The sequence below is a fragment of the Centruroides vittatus genome, unplaced genomic scaffold (genome assembly GCF_030686945.1).
Source record: "Centruroides vittatus isolate TY-2023 unplaced genomic scaffold, ASM3068694v2 contig_3187, whole genome shotgun sequence".
NCBI classification, from domain to species: Eukaryota; Metazoa; Arthropoda; class Arachnida; order Scorpiones; family Buthidae; genus Centruroides; species Centruroides vittatus.
The window spans coordinates 100,049-124,974 of NW_027122049.1; the positions used below are offsets into that span (position 1 = coordinate 100,049).

Genomic DNA, 24,926 nt, shown 5'->3' on the forward strand with positions numbered 1-24,926 from the left:
TTGCCTAACAGAAGTCAGGGGGCAAAAATAAGAAAACAGCATTGCATGTGCCTAACAGAAAATGGGCATCAAAACCGAACAAAGCAATCAAAACTGAGTGAATGTAAGGATTGCCACTTTTGTGTCCAGCAGGTGTAAGAATGTCTCTGCATGCATGGCCAACAAGTGTAAGGATTGCCTCTTCATGTGGCCAGCAACTGTTTTCTGATTGCACAATCACACATGCTGTCTCTTTCTCTCTCTCTCACATCTATATATGTATGCACACCCTTGTGTACACATTCAAACACATGTCAGTGCTTGAATTAGATGTAGCAAAAGATAACTTATATGTACTAATACTAATTAAAAAATTTTTAATTACAAAAACGCATGGTTCTTATCATGGTTGTCCCTAATATTATCTATAATAGGTTGGCTAACTGAGTTACTCACTGATGTTAAATGTTAGTAGAAACAAACTTCTTACAGAAAAACAGACTTAGGAATCAAAAGGGGATGTTAATTACATTATTCGAAAAATCTGAAATTCTAAAACAAAAAAAAAACAAATATTTTAGGTTTTTTGAGTATCAAAGTTTTTCAGATTCTGTTTCATAAATATTAAGACTTTTGAGTTGTTGATTAACTTAAGCTCCATCTGCTTATTTTTTATAGAGTAATACTATTAATTTTCTTCATATTATTTTAAATTACATTTTATTTTGTCTTACCATTTGATTATTTTTTCAAAATTTTTATTTATAGTTCTTTAATTAATATATATTTAAAACTAATTTTGTTTATATAATAAATTATTATAAATTGTTACACAGATATGGAGAGCATTGTGAAGTGATATTAAATACACAGATCTAGTAAATTATAAATATTAAAAAATTTTTAGTAGTATAAAATTAGATACATAAATCTAAAGTTATCCTTTTTATTCAAAAGACTAAAGAACTATTGTATGATTAAAAAGTTACCATATTTTATGCTATAATGTAATAAATAAAAACACCTACTTTATGGTTACCAATAAATAGTATTTTACAGTTGGAATGTTTTTGGTCTAAATTTAGGAATTAACAACATTTTGAAATGGAAAAGAATGTTTAAAAATTATGTCATCTAAAGATTTTATTCTTTTATATTTATTTAAATTTGTAAAGTTTTAATATTTAATTGTGCAAAAAATTAAAAATGTTCTTTTTTCAATGTTAACTCAGGATATTATTTCTTCGTAAAATGAAGTTTAGACCATTTACAAAAAATTGTGGAGTAGTGAAAAGGATTAAAAGAAAGACTCAAGAAATGTAAAAATTTTTTGTAAATGAGTCTAAACTTCATTTTACGAAGAAATAATATCCTGAGTTAACATTGAAAATTGTACCATATGCAAATGATGTGAAAAACTCGTATCTACCACCAGAGGGCTTGAAGCAGTTATAAATTGGAAAAGGAGAATATGGTGAGAAGAATTCTTTGTGTTTTTAATTGTAAAGTGTCAGAACCTCTAATAAAAGGCTGACACTGGATCGATTTTAACTTTGTGAATTGTTTACCTATTTTTACCTTTGTAAAAGAAGTTTTTCTTCAAAATAACCATAATAACTGTTACTTCTGGAGTAGTGAAAAGGATTAAAAGAAAGACTCAAGAAATGTAAAAATTTTTTGTAAATGGTCTAAACTTCATTTTACGTAAAAATGTTCTGTTTATAAAGTTCAGCATTTACAAACAGTGGTCTTTTTCAGCAAACTTTCAAAAACTGTGATTTTTATATACTGGCAGTCTAGCAGAGATGTAGTTGCAGGGAGAATTGGAGTCTCTAGATTCCAACAGTAGTCTACAAGAAGGGTTTGTTGGAGTAAGGGCTACTTTATTTTAGGAACTTTTCATTATTGTATGAACTTCAATTTCAGTTCTGCAATTTATTAAACAATTTTTATATGAATTTTGGCAAAGGCTAAAGTTAGAAGTTAGAATTGTTTCTATTATGTAAATATTTCAATTATTAAAGTTTTTTGAGTAGCTTTAAAATAACAGATTTTTGTTTGTTTTTAATTACCATATTATTTTCTAATTTTTATTAAATAGAACTGTCATCCTAAAAATTGTTACTTAGTAGTTTTATACATTTTTTTTTTATCTGGAAATACCATGAACAACACTAATACATTTCAGAAGTCCAAATTTCAATCAGATATAACCAGGATTAAGCATATTTTTTGGACTTCTGAATTTTTTAGTTTTGTTTATAATAATTTAATATTTATGAAGTGAAAGATGACTTCCGAAAGACTCTGGAACTACCCTTTATTTGTTTTAGCTGGTCTTTGTTATATCCCAATTAATACCTACCTTCTTTTTAAATTTTATTTAATTCTAAGAAAATACATAATAGCTCTCATTTTATATTGTACCATTGCTTTTTTAAAACTCAGCTATAGAGTATACAGTACATTTGTATTTTATAAACTGAAGCCTCATTGTTTCTATGTATCCATTGTGAGCTAAATTAAATATTTTCTTCTAATAATTAGATTTTTTCCTTCAATGTTTCAGTTAAAAAAACAGCAAACAAATGTTTCAGTTTAACAGCAAAAAAAAGATTTGTTTCCTATAACTAGGATTAACATAACAAAATCACAAAATAGAGGATATCCAAGAAAACTTTGAATATTTTTAAATCTTAATAGTTTTACATTCACTGACAAGTAAAGTTACACGTCGTGAAGGAGACGTTGGAACTGAATGAAACGTTATTGGTGTGAACATAATATCAATGGTAATAAGTAATTGCAATATTGTAGCAAAGGGACAATTTTCTGTAGAACAGTGGTACAATTTAAAGGAATCTTTAGTACTTTGTACCAGGCACGAAGAGAATCTCCTCATGCTTGGATACATATGGAACTATGATTTGAGCATGGAGACAACAGGCACCATATGTTATATTATAACAGATTTGTTCACAAATGTTGCATCTGTTGCTCCAGATCCCTCACACTTGTAGATTGCTGAAGCTGGCATTCCATCTGGTTCTACACATGGTTGATGGGCAACAAATCTGGAGACCATGGAATGCAGACTAATGAAATGTGGCAATGTGACAGAGACATTTGTGGAAAACTCTAGCCATATTTATGGAAAACCCTATTGTAGTTTTGCATTATTTTGCTTAAAAATTGTTGTTGGCAGTCTTCTCGTGAGAGGAACAGGATTTTCTGAACACATCCTGTGCCTTTAATGATTCAAAGATATATGATAATTGGTTACCCTTAGTAGTGATATGATATCACTACTAAGGGTAACCAATTGTCATATATGATGGGTTCCACAAATAGCATATCAGCAGTGGAGGAAGTATGCTATTCAACAGTGAAGGCAGGATTGAAGTACTCATCAGTATCCTCCCAGTAAAACCTTGCTTTGTGATTACAGTGTTGTCTATGAAACCCCATTTTCAAATTGTTAATGTAGAAAAGTAAGAATTAATGACAGCATGAACACCTTTACTATCATTTCATAAACACGTTGATTCTGTTTATGGCTACTAAACAGTTCTATCTAGAACTGTACTGTACAATACTTAAATGAACCCTATTGCAAACAGCTTGCATTCATTATACATGTAGACACCAACCAATGCCAAATTATCGGGCTAGAAAACTGCAACACATCTGCACTGTGAGCAGAAGTTGCAGGTTTGAGTCCCACTTCGAGCCAATTCTTTTCCTCCAGTTAGACCTAAATTTATTTAAGTTATTTATTTAAAATTCTAATTATTAAATTTAGCAAGAGATAGCACCTAACGCCTAACTCTAGTTCCAAATTATTTTAAATTATTAATATTGTTATAGCTGTTTTCTAGCCCGATAATTCTGCATTGGTTGGTGTCTTTATGTATAAAAGGCTAGTTGTTGTTTATTTATATATTATACATGTAGAGTACCTTGTATTTCAATAATATATTATTCAGCATTAATTCATTACTCTGTATGAAAGTTTGAATTGCTATACATTGCACAGGGTGTACAATATTATGTAAAGTTTTTATTTATTTATTTTTAAGTAAAACTAAAATTGAAGCAAAATGTGTCAAAGCAGTCACCTTTTTATTCACTTTCATGTTGTGAAATATGTCTTATGATGATCTGATCTTCCTTTTTAGCCTTGGTAATTGAAAATTAAAAGATTTCCTTAAAACATGAAAAAAGAAGATATCCAATAAAAAAGATTAAAATACCTTTCAAAGTCAGAATGGGAACAAACATGTCCTTTATCCTTCCATCCATAGCATACTGTGTGGATGGAAGAATAGAACACAACCTCTGTATTCATCATTAAAGTGAATAAAAAGGTAACTGTTTTAATGTACTTTGTCTTCAGTTTTAGTTTGAATTAAATTACCATTAGTGACTTTTATACTTAACATTGTGTATTTTTGTTTACTTTTATATGCTGTATTAATAAGCTTTTAGCAGGATTCAGTGCAGTACTCTAATTACAGTTTTAAGTCAATTTTTTCATAACCTAGCCTAGGTGGCCACCCCACTTATGTAGCCAGAAATTTTTTACTTCAAAGATGGTCATATAAGTGAGATTTTACTGTATTTTTAATCATCATATTTCATTATTATGCTTTCACTACAATGAGTGATATATTTGTTACTTGTAAAATATTTTAAGCATTTTGAAAATAATTTAATGTTTAATTTTTCAATTTTTTAAAATTTATCATTTAAATTTATACCAAAACATTTTGTTTTTAGTAAACAATCAAGCTTGTGGACTCAAGGGGATCTATGCAATAAAACAGAAATGCATAAAAATAATAATGAGAGCATTTATCATATTTCAAAAGTTGAGCATCAAAATGATAAATCAAATAAATTAGCATCGTTAGTTGAAGATAAACATAAAAGTGTTAACTGGATTTCCAATAGAGTAGATGAAATTCATTTGAATGAATCAAAAATAAAGAAAAGTAGAAGCCATTCTAAATCTGATGTAAGCAAAATAATATAAATTTTATTTCCATATACACTGTATTTACTTGAATGTGAGATACACTTTTTTAGGTTTTCATATCACATCTTAGATATGATGTAATATGTCATAACTAGCAATTTCTAGTGTCTTGTGTTTTATTTCTCCATCACTAATTCCATTGCATCATTTTAATGATTTTATTAGTAATAGAAAATATTTAAGATGTCAGCTTAACTCAATCTCATTAGTCTATTACAGTAAAGTTGTGAGTACTTGAATGAAAATTTCAGAAAAACTTTATGCAGCACTCTTTCAAGAAATGTTGCATTTCCATTGGTTTAAGTGGTACTGAGTATGATTACATGTCGGAAAATGTAAAAATCAAATCCAAATTGATTACTATAGTATTAGTTTATTATAACTACACATATATAACAACTAAAACAATACTCAAGAATCTGACTAAAACAACACTCAAGAATCTGACTAAAACAACTATTGATTCAGAAAAGCCTAACATGGCAAGTGAAGGGATTTTTGATTTCATTACCATAGAAGACAGTGATATTATAACCTATTTTATGTGCAATAAATACTGAACATTTCTGTTAACATAAATTTATCTCAAGTTGTCTATTTTAAAAAAAGCTGTAGGTGAACATTCAAGTAAATATGGTACATACAGAATAAGAAAGAATTAGGAAAGTGGAAACTAGTTACATTGTATATTAAAGGAAAATTGAAATTTGTTGTATTCAAAATATTATGATATTGAATATACTTTATTAATAATTTCTGTTTTGGAAAATTATATCAGATTGTTTTCTTATCTGTATGTAATTTTTCCAAAATAAAAACATATCCAAAGCTATATAATATTTGTTAATAAAATATTTGTTAAACTTTAATTAATTATTTAAATAAAAATTTATTTAAATTATTTCTGGTCACATTACTATTACAATAGCATAATAAAATTTAAAAAAAAATTGATGAAAATTTGTATTGAACAGAACTTGTCTCAAAATTGTTCTTTCAGATATCATAAAATTTGAAGACAAAACTTAAGCATTTTTTGAAAATGGAGTTCAGTTTATATGATATTCAGGGGAATCAGAAGATTATTATAACAAGTTTCCGCTATAATTTTACACATAATTATATTTTTTTAACTAAATTTAAGATATTATACATTACAGTGGAACCTTGCTTGACGAGCACCTTGCATAACGAGTAATTTGCATAATGAGCAAAGCAAATTGTAAAAAAATGACTTTCTTAATGAGCAATGTTTCGCATAAGCAGTGACGAGGAGAGAAGAAGTCCTGGATTGTGCACATACTCTATCAGTCTGTGTTTAGCACTGGTTCTACTAGCATCTTAGTGTCACTTGTGGTCACACTTTTTTCAAATTTGTGTTCAGACATATTATGTATAAACATCAACAAACATAGCCCGTTAAATAAACACATGCCAACGATATGCCAAATTCATGAGCTATGTAAAGGCTATAATGATATATTAGAAATGAATTAATTTGACTAGAGATAGGCAGTTATGCTGCCATCTTGTATTAAATTTAATGACCGATTCCAAATTAAATTTTAGAAATGTCTAAATTAAAAATTAATTATTTATAATTATTAAATTTAATACAAGATGGCAGCACAACTGCCTACTTCTAGTGAAATTAATTAATTTCTAATATTTAATTATAGCCTTTACATAGCCCAAGAATTTGGCATATCATTTGGTGTGTTTATCAGACAAATTATCTGTGATTTTTTTTTTTTTTTTTCCCCCTGCAAATTTGCATTCCAGGTTGATTCATTCTGTTCTAGAAGAAAAGATGAGACAATTCATGCTCCTTAACAATATATATTGTATAATTTTCTTTGAATAAACCTTATACATAGAATATTTGAGTATTTTTTTGGCATGGAATGCATTATTGTATTTTACATTAATTTATATGGGAAAAATTGTTTCGCTTAACGAATGTTTTGCATTACGAATAAGATTCTGGAACCAATTATACTTGTTAAGCGAGGTTCCACTGTACATTAAAATGTTAATTTTTATTGTCTGATTTATATGTAGAATATGTAATAATTTGTTAAGCACAAATAGTCTGTTTGAGTTTTACAAATAATAATAATAATTATTATTTATTCTTGTTACTTTATTTCTTATAATTTGTTTGAATATTTTTTAATATAAAGGAAAATAATTTACAAACATCTTGTCCTGATTTGGAAAATAATAATGATACTCAGGATTCTAGCTTGACACAAGGAGACAAATTAAATATAATTAAAGCATTACGTCATCACACAAGATCTGTAACAACTGGAGCATTAGAGTTAGTATTTTATTAAAACTTTTTACACTAAATTGATTTTGATATATAAAATTAAACTGATATTAATATTATATAAAATTTATACAAAAATTAGTGTGGATGATGTGAAGTTTCATCACCTATCCAATTCTCAGTCTAACAAGAATTTTCCTTCCACTCCACCTGCCCAATCCTCCTACATGTCACCACTTAAATCAGTAAGAAGCACTAATCAAAATTCTGTAGAAAATCTTTCTTCAGGATCTACAAGCCGTCATCAAACAAGACAAACAGCATCCACAAGTAAAAAGTATGTAATATTTTATTTAAATAGTTTGTAAGAACATTTATATAATTTTTTATTTTATTAAGATGAGTCAAAACAAATTGAGACTGTTTTCTTTTTCTGTCAAAAGTATGTCACTAACAAATTTCAGATTTGTATTACTCTAAAGAACTGTTATAAATGCATCAATCTGAACACTTATGTGGAAATATGACACTATTTGATTGCTAGAGTATGACTGTGTTTCCACAGGTGAGAAAACTTGAAGTCTTGCAAAAATTGCTTGCAATATCGTTTACACTAGCAAGTAAATTGCTGATATTTTCAGCATTGACTGTCAGAAAATACTGTCACGAGTTGTGCTGTATACACAAGATAGTTCTAGATGTCATGAGAATTATCACAATTTCAGTTTTTATACATTAAACCATGCCACATAAATTTGAACAGGTAACAGCTGCAATATTAACATTATTGTCAAATAAAAAAGAGGTCCATTTAGGTCCAACAATAGATTTCGAAGTGACTAGAATTCAGTTGTTTCAACAATTTAATTACAGAACTGCAAATAGAAGACTCCTGACAATTTTTCAGTTTCATTTGTGTGACTGAGGTACATTTTGAGATTTTGCTTTAAAAAAAAGTTGGCCAGAATATTAAAAAGAAAGATACTCATGCAAGATTCTATAACATAATGGAAAGATTCATCAGAACGCTCCAAATTTTGGTTTCAAGTAAGCATATTTAGGCATAATTATTTTTATTTCTCTGTTTAAATTTGCTTAAAATTTAAAAAGTTAGTTTCAGAAAACAATTCTGAATAATTAATTCTACCACCCCATTGCCACTTTTCTTCATTTTGATTTTTTCTTTGTTCTGCCATTTGCTCCTTCAGTTGTGAACTTTTCTAGTCACTTCTAGTCATTGAAAACTCTTTTGCAATATCGGTAAATATAGTGTTTTTTTCCATTCTGTCTTTATAATCTACATTTTGGCAATAATATGAGCAAAGGTTACATTTCTAAAGTTCTATTAGCTTTTTAACATCATCACAGAACCATTCTCATGCCTTCTGTTCACTCATTATAAAAATAATCAAATAAAATTACTGTACAACCAAGAAATCAATTGTTACTGCCAGAGCAAGATATTCAAAACTAATTCTATTATGCACAAATCTGTCGAACATTGATACTTTGATTATATGTCCTGAGAATATACTGTACATCTATATAAAATGATAATTGGCTTGCCACTTCTGAAATGCATTGAAGTAACCAGGTGGTCATGTGGATTAAAATGGCTTGTTTCTGATTAATGGAAGTATTTATTGGTAAACTGGATTAAAAGTCTTCAGTGGCCTCATGAAACTCAAGAGTTTGTTGAAGAAGTCACATTAAAGGAACTCTATACAAGTTCCTGTGCACTTCAGTTTCTAAGCTGGAGAAAAACAGTCTGTCTACTGAGAAGCAGTGGGAGATCTTTAACATGCCAAAATCGGTTGAATGGATTTGCTTTAGAGAAACTGAAATACTCTCTAAAACAAAAATCCAGATATTAAAAATATAATTCCTGAATCTATTTAGTCACAAAACCTGGAGTTTTTAGTGAAAACCAAATATGCTCCTCTCATACCTGTTAATGTGATTGTTTTTTCAGTTCAAAGATTTACTTTCCTGTACTGTCTACAGCTGACAATGGAGAATGTAGAACAACTTTTGTGTTTGCAATTGCAGTAATTTTTTAAACTGAAACTGATGGATCAGATTCCAAAAGTAACTGGTTCAAATTTTCAATTATTTTCTCAAGTTTTACTTATTCTATATATATTTTTATGTGCAATAAAATGATTTTACTTTTATACTTTTTAGAAGCACTTTTTAGCCTTTTTTAAAGAAAATTTGCATCTCAACTTTTTAAGTTTAGTCATCACCTTTATTGATTGCCAAAGAATAGTGTACCAACATGTCATGCTGCTGCATACAGCAGTCACTGGACATTACAGTCTGTTAGCTCTGAACATTCTGTTGGATTACATCTGCAAGAAATGTCCCAATTGCCATGCCAAGCAGCTGCACTGCGACAATCGTACTTATACATTGCTAACTGATGACTGAGACTTTGCTTGAAAAATATCTCATTCATCTTATATCCATTATATTATTCAGATTTGGCATCTTGTGCTTTTTCCTATGTCCCAACACTGAATTCTAAGTTATGGGTTACTGATTTATCATCTACACAACAGTAGTCATAGCATCAGAGGCAATTTTGAAGAACCTCTCAAACTACTACAAAGAACTTCTCTACTACATATCTTCCAGGATTAGTAGAAATAATTGCATAAATTCTTTGATTTTCATTTAGAGTATTTTGAAATAAGATCACAGTTACTATGCCCTGAGTTGTTATATGGGGAAAAATCAATCTTACTTTGTTTTGACTCACCTTCATAGTTTGATATGAATTTAATTAAAAATTTTATTTAAATAAAGTGATGCAAATAGTTACGAATGCATCACAGTATAAAATTGTTATAATATAGGAGAGCATGGCGTCAGCTAATGATGCCAGCTTCAACTATGCGAAAAGCTGTGGTCATCCAATCATCGTCGAACTGGCCTTCCACTAATTATTCCATCACTAATTCAAGGAACTCTATTTATGATTTACGACCTTTACCTTATACTCTTTTGCCTCTTTCATCATCATCTACTAATAATGCTGTCCTTAAAACTAGACTTGGTCCATGCATCCAGCAAGGAATATCATGTCTTCATAATTCTCCTCTTCTGTAAGTACATCTATTATTATATAGATGTATATTTATTTTTCATCTTAAACTTTACTAAATGCTGTAATTATATTTTCTTTAACAAATTTTTAAAAGTAAGTATTCTTTTAACTTTACTAATATAAATATATATGTATATAATATATTTTGATTAGCAATCCAAAATTACCAGTTTCTCATAATAAGACCACTCTGCCCAGATGACGGTGGTGTTGCTGCCAAAAATGCAAGAAAAAAGCACAGAAAAGAAAAGCTGCAAAAGACAAAGTTAAAAATCATCAGTCCATCATATTTTGTAAACATGCATCTCATTCTTTAAGGATGAAGAAAACAAGTACCTGTACTGCTCCGTCCATAAAGTCAACTTCCACAAGTAAAAAGACCTTAAAAAACAAGAAAAAACTGACCAATTCACAATAATTGTTGCAAAAATGTATTGAAAAGAGTTTAAAAATCCCACTGTTTAGTAAATGAAATGTAATATGATTTCATTCACTATTTACTTTTTTTATAGATCTAATTCTAAATAAGAATTTCATGAAAAACTAATAAATCCTAACATGTTTCAATTACATGTTATTTTTAATATAATTTTTAAAGAATTCCTGCAGTTAACATTAGTGAAAAAGTATTAACATTAAATGAAATCATAGAATAAGATTATTTGATTTATCATTATTCAATGTTAACCTGATCTTTCCATATTTAACTCGAATATTTCATTTTTAATTTGAATAATTGGAAATATATAAGCATATGATTACATTCCTTATTAAATGTTTTCACACTTTTTCTTTTTATATTATTCATATATCTTGTGAATTTTCAAGGTAGAAAGACATTATACATTTTTTTTCTTTTATTTTAACAATGTGCAAGTTATATTTTGAATTATTTTAAGTCTTAACTACAAAAATTAAAATCAAATATGAATCATAAACTTTTTTATTCATATGATTTTTATATTTATTTTGTTAAATTTTGTTACAATAATATAATTAAAACTTGTATATATAAATATATTGTTATCTTGATTGGTATAATTACCTACATGTTGCAATATAAATTGTCAGGATAGAATATTTTATAACTAACTATTTTAAAATAAAATATTTGATGTTGACAATTGATTGAAAATCAATTTTGAGCTGTATAATGGAGTAAAACATAAAAAAAATACATACTTTTATGTATATAACTGTATGTTTGTGCTCATGTATATATATAAATATATATATACACACATATATATTCATTACATAGAATACATATATTGTATAAATGACTTAGTGTGAATATATTGTAATTCTTGTTTCTGGTGTTTTAAGCACTTTAGTATTTTTGCTTTTTAATCTGTAGCACATTGGGACAGAATAAAGAGAATTATTTTTTTTAGTAAAAAAATGTGCTTAGACTGTATTTAAAATTTATAAATTAACTGTAGTTGATATTTTAAAAAATATCATATTTTTGATTGCCTAAATGCTATTAATATTTTTAAGAGAAAATTTAAGAATAAAAGACTCAATAAAAAGTTCATTAAATGAAAAATCTTATTCTTTCTTTTTAAGAGTAAAAGATTTACAGTGTTTGCATTAACATTACTAATTATATTTTTATAAATAAACATCTCTAAGCCGAACGAGTATATAATAAATTACCAAGGATCGCCTAAAAATTGGATTTATATACCAATTTATAGCCCGATTTTTAGGCGCTCGTTGGTAATTTATTATTATATTTATTGTAATTATTATATAACATTTTAACCAGTCTGCATTTGTTACATTATTATTAAAAATTATAAAATTATTTTTATAGAGATTATTTTTATTCGGTAATGTATACAGTACATTCAACAAAATTTAATCAATCAGAATAAATGTAAGGTCTTGGGTATTAGTTTAGATATAAAAAAAGGAAGCAAACATTTTATTGTTATAAAATGTTAGCTTCTTTTTCTTTTTTGAAAAATATTTACTTGTATATTCAGAATAAAAAACTCTATAAAAATATAATTTTTATAATTAATATGTTATGGTTGTTTATTAGCAAATTACAAAAATATATACATATATATATGTATATAAGTTTATAAGTTAATATATATAATTATATAAGTTTATATTAATCATAAAGTGTTAAACATATATATATATATATAAGTTTAACACTTTATGGATTAATGTATATCATAAATAATGCAGAACTAACATATATATTCCATTAAAAAACAATTTGTTAATGTGAAATATCAGGAAATAGTTTCTTTTATTTCAGTGAGTTCATATTTAAATAACACGAATAAAAACTTTCAAAATTTGCAAAAAATTTTCAAACGAGACATTAAAAGTATCTTCATCTTGTCTTATTTATATATATCAGGAAATAAGTCTCACCGCTGAGTCTACCTTCCTTTAGAGGCTTCTCGACTGCCTCAATATGTAAAAGGTTAAAATCGTCTCTCTGTACTTAATGTCTTGATCATTTTATCAAAAACATTTTTAATTGTGCCGACGCCAGAGATGTAATTCGTATTATAGATTTTTTTACAGCCAAAAGGTCAATTCGTGGATGAGTCATATATATGAAGGTCATCCAGAAAATTTAAACATTTGTTATATCTGTTCACTAACTTTAAAATCGTTGTTGTACTCGTTTACTACCGGTCTATTTAATCATAAGCTATGATGCAAGAAGTCTATCAAGAGTACTTCTAAGATCCCAAAGAACCGCTGTCATTATTTTACGCGTTGGAAGAGTCTGAATTTTCGTGGATTTTTTGGTTGAGGAGGAGTTATGCCACTACAGTGACTGACGATAATTGTTTGGGAAAAACTGTATTTCATACGCGTCTGTCTTCCAAGATTTCGTTCGCTTGACGTTTAACGACTGACGAATGATGGGCGACAAACGTGCATCTTCGTCATGAGAGCTTGTTCATCCATTATTGAACATTTTGCACCACTCACATTTCCGTTCATCACCTGCTTTACTTCACAATTAATTTCGACGGGTCTCATTTTCTTAGCATTCAAAAATTGAAAAAAAAAGACTTTTTTATTCTTGTTTTTATTCTAATGAAACCGTGTTTTAATTTACGTTGTTTTATATTGACACAATGGAGTGACGTTTTTCAAAACATTTGGCATATTATTCGTCTCTTTATTTAGTTAGGTCGCGTTTCGGGCATTCGCCTCTCTTCAGCTAACTCAAAAGCACAGATCACGAACATACAAACAGCAAACGTAATGTGCTGTATCTGCTTTCATAGATCGAATGAGAGAAATGTGAACAGATTGACAGACTTGATGACAAACCTTTCAGACTTAAAAGCACAGATCACGAACATACAAACAGCAAACGCAATGTGCTGTATCTGCTTTCATAGATCGAATGAGAGAAATGTGAACAGATTGACAGACTTGATGACAAACCTTTCAGACTTAAAAGCACAGATCACGAACATACAAACAGCAAACGCAATGTGCTGTATCTGCTTTCATAGATCGAATGAGAGAAATGTGAACAGATTGACAGACTTGATGACAAACCTTTCAGACTTAAAAGCACAGGTCACGAACATATAGACAGACATAAAGTAGCCGCTTTCATAGATGGAGTAAAAAGGCGAGCAGGTTGACAATGGCGACCGTGATGACGGACCTTTAGTTTAGTTTATATCCGGATTCGCCAACTAAATTTGCACTATAACTATTGTAGTTTTTTTTTTTTTTATACGAATCACACGCACATTAAACCCAACAGCACAAACCTGTCAGCTGGTTTGCATATACATTGGCATACAAATTTAGACCAATATTAATATACAGTAGAATTATTATATCAATATACGTTTTTTTGATAATACGGATTTTTATTTTTATTCCAATGATTGCAATTCACAGTTTGCAAGATTTTGTAAGATAGGATTCATTCAAAGAAGCACAGAATCGACAAAAACAGAAATTACTCGCCACTTATACAGCGCTGTAGAAAATAAGTTACAATAACCCCACCGTCTTGAATTTTTTTTTTTTTTTTTGTAAAAGTTGGCAGTTGAGGAGACACACTCTTTCCGCTCAAAGAGCACTAAGAGAGTTACAAGAGTGTATATTTGGTTTCAAGAATGACTCACCAATGCACAGGGAAGCTGCCCATTCGGTAGTCTGTGGGACAACAGCATGTAATATACCGAGAAGAGATAGAGATGTAGAAGTATCACCAAGCCTCTGAGCATTCCATGAATTGTACATATAGCTTATTATACTAATCAAAATCAAAATAAAGGGCTAAATCTAAACTTATATACAAGAATAAATACTAAATTAAGACTTAAGTAACATATAGTTGTAGACACCAACACCCAAACGTAATATACATATAAAGACAAGAAACACAAAACAGTATAATTGGTTTTTTCTTTTCTTTTTTTTAATATTTATTTATTTATTTATTTATTTTAATTGTATTTATTTATTTATTTTTATATCTTATTATCATCATTATTATTATCGTTATCATAATGATAACGATAATAATAATGATGATAATAAGATATAAAAAATAATAATAAAAAATAATAATAATGGTAATAATTACCATTATTATTATTTTTTTAATATTTTTTTATTTTTAATTTATTTTATTATTATTTTATTATTATTATTATTATTATTTTAAATATAAATTTATACATACATACAAGTAACACAAACAAATACAAAACATAACAAATTATGAATAGATGAAAACAGTAGTCAGTAGTGGGTAGGTGCAGATCAACAAACAGAGTACAGTAAAGTATACAAAGTACAGTAAAGATAGGAAAACGTTATTTGTCTAGTTTGGTCCATATTTGTTGAAGCTTTCTATGATGCAACGTTTGAAGATTTTAAGATCGTCTTCGTTCTGTGTGAGTTCACTTAGTGCCACGGGCCAGGTAATTAATTTGTTTGTGAAGTGTGTAATGAGTTGCCTCCGCCAAGGGTCGAAAAGAGCACAATTATATATTATGTGTTCTACAGTGTCGGGTACATTATCTCCACAGTTACAGTTCGGTTGATTTATAATTTTGAATCTAGTTAGATAATTATTAAATTTGCCATGTTCTGTAAGTATTTGTGTTAGCCGAAAATCATGGGTTATAATTTTGCAGTTGTGTCTAGTTTCTAATTTCGGGAAGAACTTGTGTGTAATCACCGTCTTGAATTGTGCAAAGTGAAAAACGGAACGAGAATACGCAAGTGGTGGTCATTATTATCTAGATCAGTGTTTCTGGATCTTTTTTGACCTTTTGAGCTTAATATTTTTTGTGGCCCTCATAATAACAGCGCATTTTTGATAGATTTTGCGTTGGAGGCGATATTATTAGAGAGGTTGCGGCCGAAGTTTTCATCTCTAAAACGTGAACGTCGAACGTCAAACTCCGTCATCCTGTAAGCCCAGAAGTTTGACAATGGCGTTTGGAACGTCAATGGAATCATGTTCGACGTTCCAAACGCAATTGTCAAACTTCTAGGCTTACATGATGACGGCATTCGACGTTCACGTTTTAGAGATGAAAACTTCGCCCGCAATCTCTATTAAGGAGGATGCACACATGCGGCGCGGCAAGGAAAAGCGGTGACGCAAACGCGTCTTCGCCGCGCGACAGCACGACCACACAAGCGGCAATCCGTTTACATTTCGGCGCATGCGTTCAGTATTCAAGATGGCGAACGATATCGACACTCCGCTATCCACGTGTTTACAAATTTTGTTTTGTACGGCTCGTTTTATTTAGCTAGAAGATTTCGTCGAAGATTCGAATGAATATTTTGGATTAGAGATATCGTATTGGCAAGAATCTTGCCGAGATGTTTTGTTGGATCGATAAAGAACTGATGTACAAAATAGGCTTATTCTTCGATTAAGATCTCTCGATAAAGAATACTATTTCGAGTAAGATTCGGTTGTTTTGTTCTTTGAATTAAATAATATATGATTACTGTATCTGTGTAGAATTTGTGTTAAATTTATTATTCTTTCCTCTTTATTCTGATGTTAGTTATCTCGGTTAACCACGTCGAACTTTCCGCCATTAAAACACCACGTGATTGTATTTTCTGACGTGACTGCCAGACGAAATGTTATTGGCTGATAGAAAGGCGTTTTGGCGGCGGCCGCCGCGAAAGATAGAATTCGACCAACTTTCGCGGCATGGGAAAAGCGGCACGAAATAGACCTCTGCGGCGAGAAAAAGTGACGTCATTCTGCCGCTTTTCCTTGCCGCGCCGCATGTGTGCATCCGGCTTTAAAGTTCAATAACGCAACTCTTAACCTTCAAATTTAAAACGTGTGTACAATACATATGGTATTATTAAATTTAATTGTTATTTTTTAAAATACTCCACACTTGATTTTATGCCATTGTCAAATGCGAACAAATGATGGTGCTAAATTGAAGTTTCACGGTATATGCGCTCTGTAGTACAGTACATCTACTCGCGATAGGCGTATATTTTAATGCAGTAGAACTTGATTATCCGAATTGATTCGTTCGGTAGGGAATTCGGATAAGTGGATTAACATTTAACGAATGAAATTACAGGGTAAGAGCACAGTATTTTAAACGTATTGCATTTATTCCTACTGATCATGCATATGGTTCAGATAATTAGACATTTGGTTAATCGGCGTTCGGATAATCTAATTAGTAAATATCCTTCGAAACAAAACAAAACAAAACAAAAAAAAAAAAAAAAAAAAATACGTACACGTGCAAGGATTCGATATGCCTTCTTTACAAGAAAAAAATGGATGTATATTGTTTGATATCAAATAAAACATTTTAGGTTTAGTATTTTTATTTTATTTATAACTCATCTATATATATAATCGAGACGAGTTAATAATAATAATAATAATAATCAGCGCAGAGCCCAAATGGTTAGGAGTTGAAAGTTGAAATTTGGTACACACTTAGGGTACGTCACGAGAACGCACACTAATAAGAAGGGATTTTTCGAAATTCCTCTCCACAGGAGAGAGAGACAAGATTAAGGCTTAACACTTCCATCAACAATGGAAGTGTTAAGAGAAAGCGACGTGCAAGACGCAGGTGCAATATTTTTCGTTTTTGCGGGAAATCGAACATATTTTTAGACCCATCTAAAAATTCTCTAATTAGTCTGGAAACAGGGGGACCCAATTCTTGCATTCTGTGGAAACGGGTAAGGTTGACTATAACGTAATAATCTTAATCTTCGCTATAGTAACTTTTGCTCGAGCAACGCCGGGCCTACCTGCTAGTTTCTCTAATAATTTGCATATTGAAGTTTAACCGTTTTCATATAATTTTAATATTTTATTGTGATTGGCCTTATCCTCCATAGAGTTTTCTCTGGCTCCCAAAAAGTTTGGGAAACCTTGATATAGATGACCCTTATGTATGTTATATATATAATGAACTACTCTTCTCAATCTCAAATTGAGTATTAAATTAATATTTATTTATACTTTTTTTAGGTAGTGACCAGTAAAATGTCTAAACTTAAAGAAGATATCTTAAATTTATCTTTGTATACTGGTACATTTATCAATTAACAGGACTTATTATACTGGAAAATTATGGATGCAGATATGTAGTCTTACAGATCAGAAATAATATTTTTTTATTTAGTTCACCTGTAGTTCACCTTCACACACACAAAAAAAATATTTCTGATCTGTAAGACTAAATATCTGCATCCATAATTTTCCAGTATAATAAGTCCTGTTAATTGATAAATGTACTAGTAAACAAAGATAAATTTAAGTTATGATAAAGGACACAAAGGCATAATAATTAAAGAAGATATGTTTATATATACTGGATTGTATTTTATAGAATAATACATTAAAAGAGTGTCGTTGAACAAAAAGTAAATTCTGAAAAATTAGATAATACTAAACTAAAATATAATACGAGATATGGATACAAATTAATAAAAGGTTTGACTACAAAAATGGATTACAACAACATATTTAGACGTTTTTAAGTACGTTAAAAAGATTTTTTATACTCTCCGCCCAATGGGTCTTTTAATGATTCCGAAACTATGGTCGGCGAATTGAGGGAGGTCCTCGAATTTTTAAACAACAGAATGGTATAGTATATCATACCGACATATGCTCTCCACCTCAAATTATTAGTAGTAGCCCTTGTATATCATACTTTTCCGTTACACGACCGGAACGACCGGAAAAGTTTTTAATTGAAATAACGTGACTTCTGGTTTGCATCGGAAATTCTTATATAGTTAATCGAGGCCTTCTGCCCTTAAGGTTTCCGCATGAGATTCCGTTCATGAGATTAAGGAAAGACAGACGGACTATAGTGGGAATTCATAGGTCTACAATGTTTTCAAATTGCAACCCAATAATAATAATAATGTAATTTTACTCTAGGGCCCCGCCAAAAGTTTTCCTTTATTAAAGAAAGTGAAATTTAATGAACACTGATCTAAATCGTTATAAATATCTTTATTCCGCTCAGAAATCTAATTTTGCTAAATTGATACTTGTATGTTCTAATTTATTCTATATTCAACAACATTAGCTCTAACGTTTTATCGCTTTCATCAAATTTATTCATTATAATTTAATCGTTATCTTTAATATATTCTCTTCACTTAAATCAAGCCAACCGAAAGAAAAAAAAATGAATCGAAATGTTTCGCTCTTTTTTTAAAAAGACTTTCAGTAAAACCACACATTAAGTTAGCCAAATATCAATAAAAATTTTGAAATTAATTGCCTATTTGGATTTTAGAAAAATAATTCTTATTGTTGGATTAGTTTACAAGAAAGACCAAGAATTATATCAAAATAATTTATTTTTGACCTTCGTAAATTTGACTAATTATAATTATTTCGTGTCAGAAATGACTTACTTCAGTATAGATTTATAAGTGGAATTATCCTGTTTTTTTTTTAAAGCCGAATGAGTTGATTGCAGACTGCAGTAATATATTTTTCGATCTTGATTGATGAAAATTTTAAATTAGTAATGGTTTCTCTTACAAAAAATAATTTTTTTTTTTTCCTCCTTCGATTGATTTTCTTTACAAACAATTCTTTCGGTCTTTTAAATATCGTATCAGATAAAATATGGAACAGGTTTATCTAAAATATAATGTTTTCTTTTTTTACTTAAGAATCAATAAGTTTTTAAATTAAGGAAAAAATTTATTGTAAAACATAAATTGAATATTTTTTAATGTTATATTAAGGAAGAAAAAAAAAACTATTTCTGATAAAACTTAAAAAGATTAAAAATACTTTCTGGTTAAAGTTTTTATTCTTTTAAATAAAAATAAGCATCAAACATTTGAATAAATGTAATTATAAAACTATTTTACACGAAAAATCTGTTCTAAGAGATTAAAAAATTGCAATTTGATGGTTATCGGTGAAAAATGACCAAGTCTGCTACATTTAATTTACTTAGAATTTTTTAAATTTCTACAGCTAAATACTTTTCTTTAAACTATACAGAATAGATGTACAGCAACTTTGTTCATTAACATCTGTGTGGTATCATAACTGAGTGTGCTCACATCATTAACCAATGAGAAAAATCGAAACGACGAGCCACGTGCTGTAGTTTTATATGGAGTTTTAGTACCAGTACCAATCGAAATCTTCGTAGAATGGCTCACTTAAACATCGACGCGCATTTATGTCGAGGAAATAGGTAGGATTAATTGTTTTTTACTTAATTAAACATTTCTAAATTTCGTTTTAATCGTGCTCAAAAAAGTACAATACATCCAGCAGTTTCTATTCTTCCTCGTAAATTATTATTGTTACGAGTCAACTTAAAGTGAAGCTTAATATTTCTAGTTTTAGTGTTTTCTTTTTATTACTTTATAACACAATTTTTGAATTATTTCCCTTCCGAATTAAATACTTTTATATTTTATAGTTAAGAATTGAATAATTCGAACCAAACGTGACAATTTCACGCAACTAATTCGTATGCTGTTTGGGATAATATGTCAGAGCAAAGTTAATGGATTACTCCGTCTCTGACTTTTTGTTCCGCATCCATTATTGATTGTACGAAAACATTTGTATGTATACGCAAATTAATTTATTAATATTTTAATAATTAAAACAATTGGGGTCACTAAATTAGTGGAGAAAGTAAAAAGTTCATTGGCGGTAGTAAAATAACAGGATGGATGGATGCAGAAAATTCAATATCGGTTATTGATTTTGATAACGCGTGACATGTATTAATTATAATCGAGACGTTCGTTACATCGTTTATATGTAGAAATAGATCAAAACCATCCGATAAACTTAAAGAAGTTGTAGGTCACGTCCGTTTAATAGTTAAGCGGAAGAATTAATTATCGCCGTCGCATTTAATTTACATAAGCGAGAGAGAATAACTCTTAAAATCTTCTAATTAATAATTCTTGCTAATTAAATATAAAATAGATTATATGCACGAATAAGATATTCCATTATATTCAATTAACTTATTCCCTAGAGTTGGTCTTAATCAATGGTGAATTTCCACTCAAGCGATTTCTTTTGTCATCCACCTTCTTCCTTTACCCAAAATTTGCCATGGGTTAACCTATAAATTGCACTCTTCTATCTTACGTTGTATTAACTTTTATAATCGTGCAGATTAATTGGTTTGAGTAGTTTATATCTCATGTTTTTTTTATTTTATTTTAGAATTGCAATTAATACATTTTACGATAACGCATTGTGCCATTTATATCTATTATAATAATAAAAAATTTAATGTTTTTATCACATTGATGGAATTCCTTTCTCTTCATATCTGTTATACTTTTAGTTGAATTAAAAAAAAAAAATCGAACGTACTGTCGTCATTATTATTATTTCTTTTTTCTTTTAAGTAGGAAATCGCTAGCATTTTCTATCTTTAGTTCAGATTTGGAAAATTATCCACCGGTTGTTTTAAATAAATTACTTGTAAATTGCATTTTGTTTCGTCGTTTCTACATTCCGCGCCTATTAATTATCATTATTTTATCTTTCTGAGTAGAATAAAATAACCTTAACTCATTATTGGTTGCGCAAAATAAGCATGAAATAAATTTATTTTTTGGTTTTCATCTCTAATTTTGGCTTCCTGTCTGAAAAATTATCCTTCTTAAATAAGTAATTGCATGTTTTTTTTTTAATTGCTTGGTTTACAAATGAATAGAAAATACTAAAAAAATCTTAAACTTTATATCATTTATTCTATTTAATTTCTTAATGTTTGGAATAGAGACTAATTATCAAGATACAATAATTATGTTACTAATAAATCTAACTTTTTATTATTTACTATTTATTTTACAGCTTTTAAAAACTGTTTTGATAGATCTTGTCGTGTCATTTATTTTCTTTAATGAATATTTACGTATAAAATTTAATAAATGTGTTTTAATAATAAAGTTTTTGTAATATTTATTTCATTTTTTTTAAATAACTTCTGTTCGTCTTTTAAACTTTAAGAAAATACAAATATTCGCGATGATAAAATCATGAAGATTATTGTGTAAATTTAAGTAATCACACCTTTAACGACCGATTTGGACTTTTATATCGTATTTTTTTATTTAAATATTACTTAGACCTCAGAATAAACTATTTCTAACAGTTTTCAAACTGCTGCATCAAGTTGCTTCAATGTAAACATGTGGCCTCGGGGATGTTTACATTCGAAAGTGATTGTAGTTCCTCGTTCACAGCTAATATTTGCGAGATTATCGTTCTAGAGATGATAAGTTGTCAGCTAAAAATGCTTATAATCGTACCAGACTGACACGTAACAGTTATTAAAATTCGCACTTAAAATTTTAACTGTCTGCCGAATGTATTGATAAGAATTAAATAAATTCTCTTCGCCTTTTATTGGATGTAAACTATTCCCATTCGCGGATGGAATGTAAATAAACATTGTCAGACGAATACATTAATTTTGGAGATATTTATAACTGATAAATTTAAATAAATGAATTTTCTCTTAGCCTATCTCGAGATACGTTTTAATTATTCTTACATCGAGATGCCACAATTTAAGAATCCTATGGGATGTTTCAACCCATAAATCTGGTATAATTTGTTGCAGTAAAAATATTTATCGAGCTAGATTAATAATGGGCAGACATTTAAACACGAGTTTTTTTTATGTGTGAATTTATTAGATGATTTGAAAACTGATTATTATAACAAATGTATGTTTTATAGTATATTGACTTGAATATTATAGTATATATAAGTATTATATACTATATTATATATAGTAATATAATATTATTGACTTGAAACACCAAGGGTGTTTTTTAATTAATTTTATAAAGTAAAATCGCATTATCTTTCGTACAAATAAAAGGAAATTAATTAGCTAAAAATATTTAATTCATCGAATTTTTATTGCATTCTCTACGATAAAAATTAAATAAATAAATAAATATATTAATTTGAATGAGGTTTTGACGTACAAATTGCGGATCATTAAAATAATTAATGAGTACAGTAAACGTTCTGTAGGATAAATTTAAAACTTTATATATATATATATAAGCTGTATTTAAGGTAAAAGTATAATTCGCTTTTATGTTAAGGAAAAGAATAAATTAACTAAAGCTGAAAACGTCAAGAAGATCATGACTCAACAACAGAATAAGCAAAGATAGAAATTTGACTTATATACGAGGGATGAAAAAAATGGATTGCCTGCTTAGATTTATTTGAATGTGGAAAATAATAATCACCACGAAATAAGGATTTTGAGAGTAGTATAAATACAGACATTGCAAAGGAAAATATTAAAGAAACGTGAAAGGAAAATTCATCAGGAGCAATAAGTGAAATAATACAGGCGCCAATATTGCGTGGATTTGTAACTATTGAACAGAATATAATTTAAGATCTAAGGTAAAATGGAAATATTAAATATTATTCTTTTAATAAAACATTCAAGAACAGGTTGCCTTAGAAATTAAGTTGCCGAACATGTAATGAGTGATTTTCCAGGTGAATTAATAATGTAAAAGTATAAATAAGACACGACTAATTCGCTTTTTATAATTATAAAGAAAATTGTTGCAATATTCGTTAAGAATGAATTGCAGAAAAGTTATTTAAAGTTAATATAAATTTCTTTTCTCTTGAAAAATGGCGTCCTTTCCAATGCTTAATAAGGTTAACAAACGAATATAAATTCATTTGTGAATAATTAAACAACTTTTGAAGAAAAAAAAATAAATTAGTAGAGTACATTTCTCGAAATTCGTGAAAGTTATCAATATTTAATAAAATAATGCATTGAATTATAAATCATGCAATTAAGTTAGATTCATTTAAATATCTAAAATTTACTACGAATAAGTCGATCAAAGATCCAACGTTAAGATTTCAGTATGAAGTTATATGCAATTCCAGTTATTTTTATCTATAATCATACATTTTATTTACTACGAAGCATTTTTATTATAGAAATAAAGTGATTCAAATGTAATCATTTCTTAATTATAAATGAAAATATATACGATAAGGCCAATGATGCAAATGATGCTGTTTTACGTCTTAATTCTCTCCATTTAATTTCTCATTTCCAGATAAGAAATCGGCGATCGTAAATCATTTATTAATCGCTACAAAGACTTAGGATTTTGCCAGATTTAAATTATAAAATTAATGAGCAAAAATAAAAGTTAAATGATACATCTAACTAGATTATTACTGACAGAAAGAAAGAAAGATGATTAAAAAAATAATTATAACAAAGTAATATGTTAATATTTCAGGTAGGAGAAACGTCGAAATGGTTTTTTGACATCATTAAAGAACTCATTAAATATTAGAGATTGCAAGAAAAGGATATTTAAATATTTAAAAACAAATAATTAAGAAAGATTTCAATAATTATTTCACAATTATTTTATTTAAAAATGCTTAAATTTTTTTTATACAGCCATTCGTGTTTTTTGAAAGAAACTGTTGAATTCAAGCTAAAATATTAGAAATTTTAACAATTTAACTAGATTAAACCAAGCATGTTCGTGGCAACTACACGGAATCCAAGTATTAAACAGGTTAAATCTACTTATATTGCACGATTTTATTTATTTAACTAACTTCATTCAACAATGAAATGGAAGAAAAAGACAAAAGTTCATCTGATGTTAAAACCGCATAGATTAAAATTTTAAGATGAAAAACTAATATATGATGTGGCGATGATGATAATATAATTTAATTAATGAATTAATTTGCAAATCTAATGAATTCCTTTCAAAAACCGGATATTAAATCACACCACTCGAGAAATTGTGATAGCAAAGCCAGTGTTTTCATCTGATTTTAATATTTTATTATTTATATTCAATAAAATTAACAAAGAATTGTTTATTTTACTTTTTCGATATCAAGTATGTTGTTTTAGTGGTGCTATATTTTTCTTAGAAATACGATAGTTTATAAACTGTACATTGTGAGAAGAGATGATTTTTTCTTTATATAAATT

The 24,926-nt window shown here is 28.5% G+C and overlaps 1 protein-coding gene across 5 annotated transcripts in view; it reads left to right on the plus strand.

Moving 5' to 3' along the window:
- The window catches only part of LOC136973510 (dual specificity protein phosphatase CDC14AB-like), an 82,566-nt gene that overhangs the window by 45,169 nt on the left and 12,471 nt on the right, over positions 1 to 24,926 (plus strand). Inside the window, exons 11-15 of one of the 5 annotated variants that reach the window (XM_067268237.1) lie at positions 4,759 to 4,996; positions 7,201 to 7,340; positions 7,435 to 7,629; positions 10,151 to 10,399; positions 10,555 to 11,918. In XM_067268237.1, the coding sequence (XP_067124338.1) occupies positions 4,759 to 4,996; positions 7,201 to 7,340; positions 7,435 to 7,629; positions 10,151 to 10,399; positions 10,555 to 10,603 (871 nt within the window). In that variant the 3' untranslated portion in view covers positions 10,604 to 11,918. Of the gene's footprint in view, positions 1 to 4,758; positions 4,997 to 7,200; positions 7,341 to 7,434; positions 7,630 to 10,150; positions 10,400 to 10,554; positions 11,919 to 24,926 lie in introns of those variants that run through there. The other 4 variants (XM_067268238.1, XM_067268239.1, XM_067268240.1 and 1 more) reach the window with 4 other exon arrangements.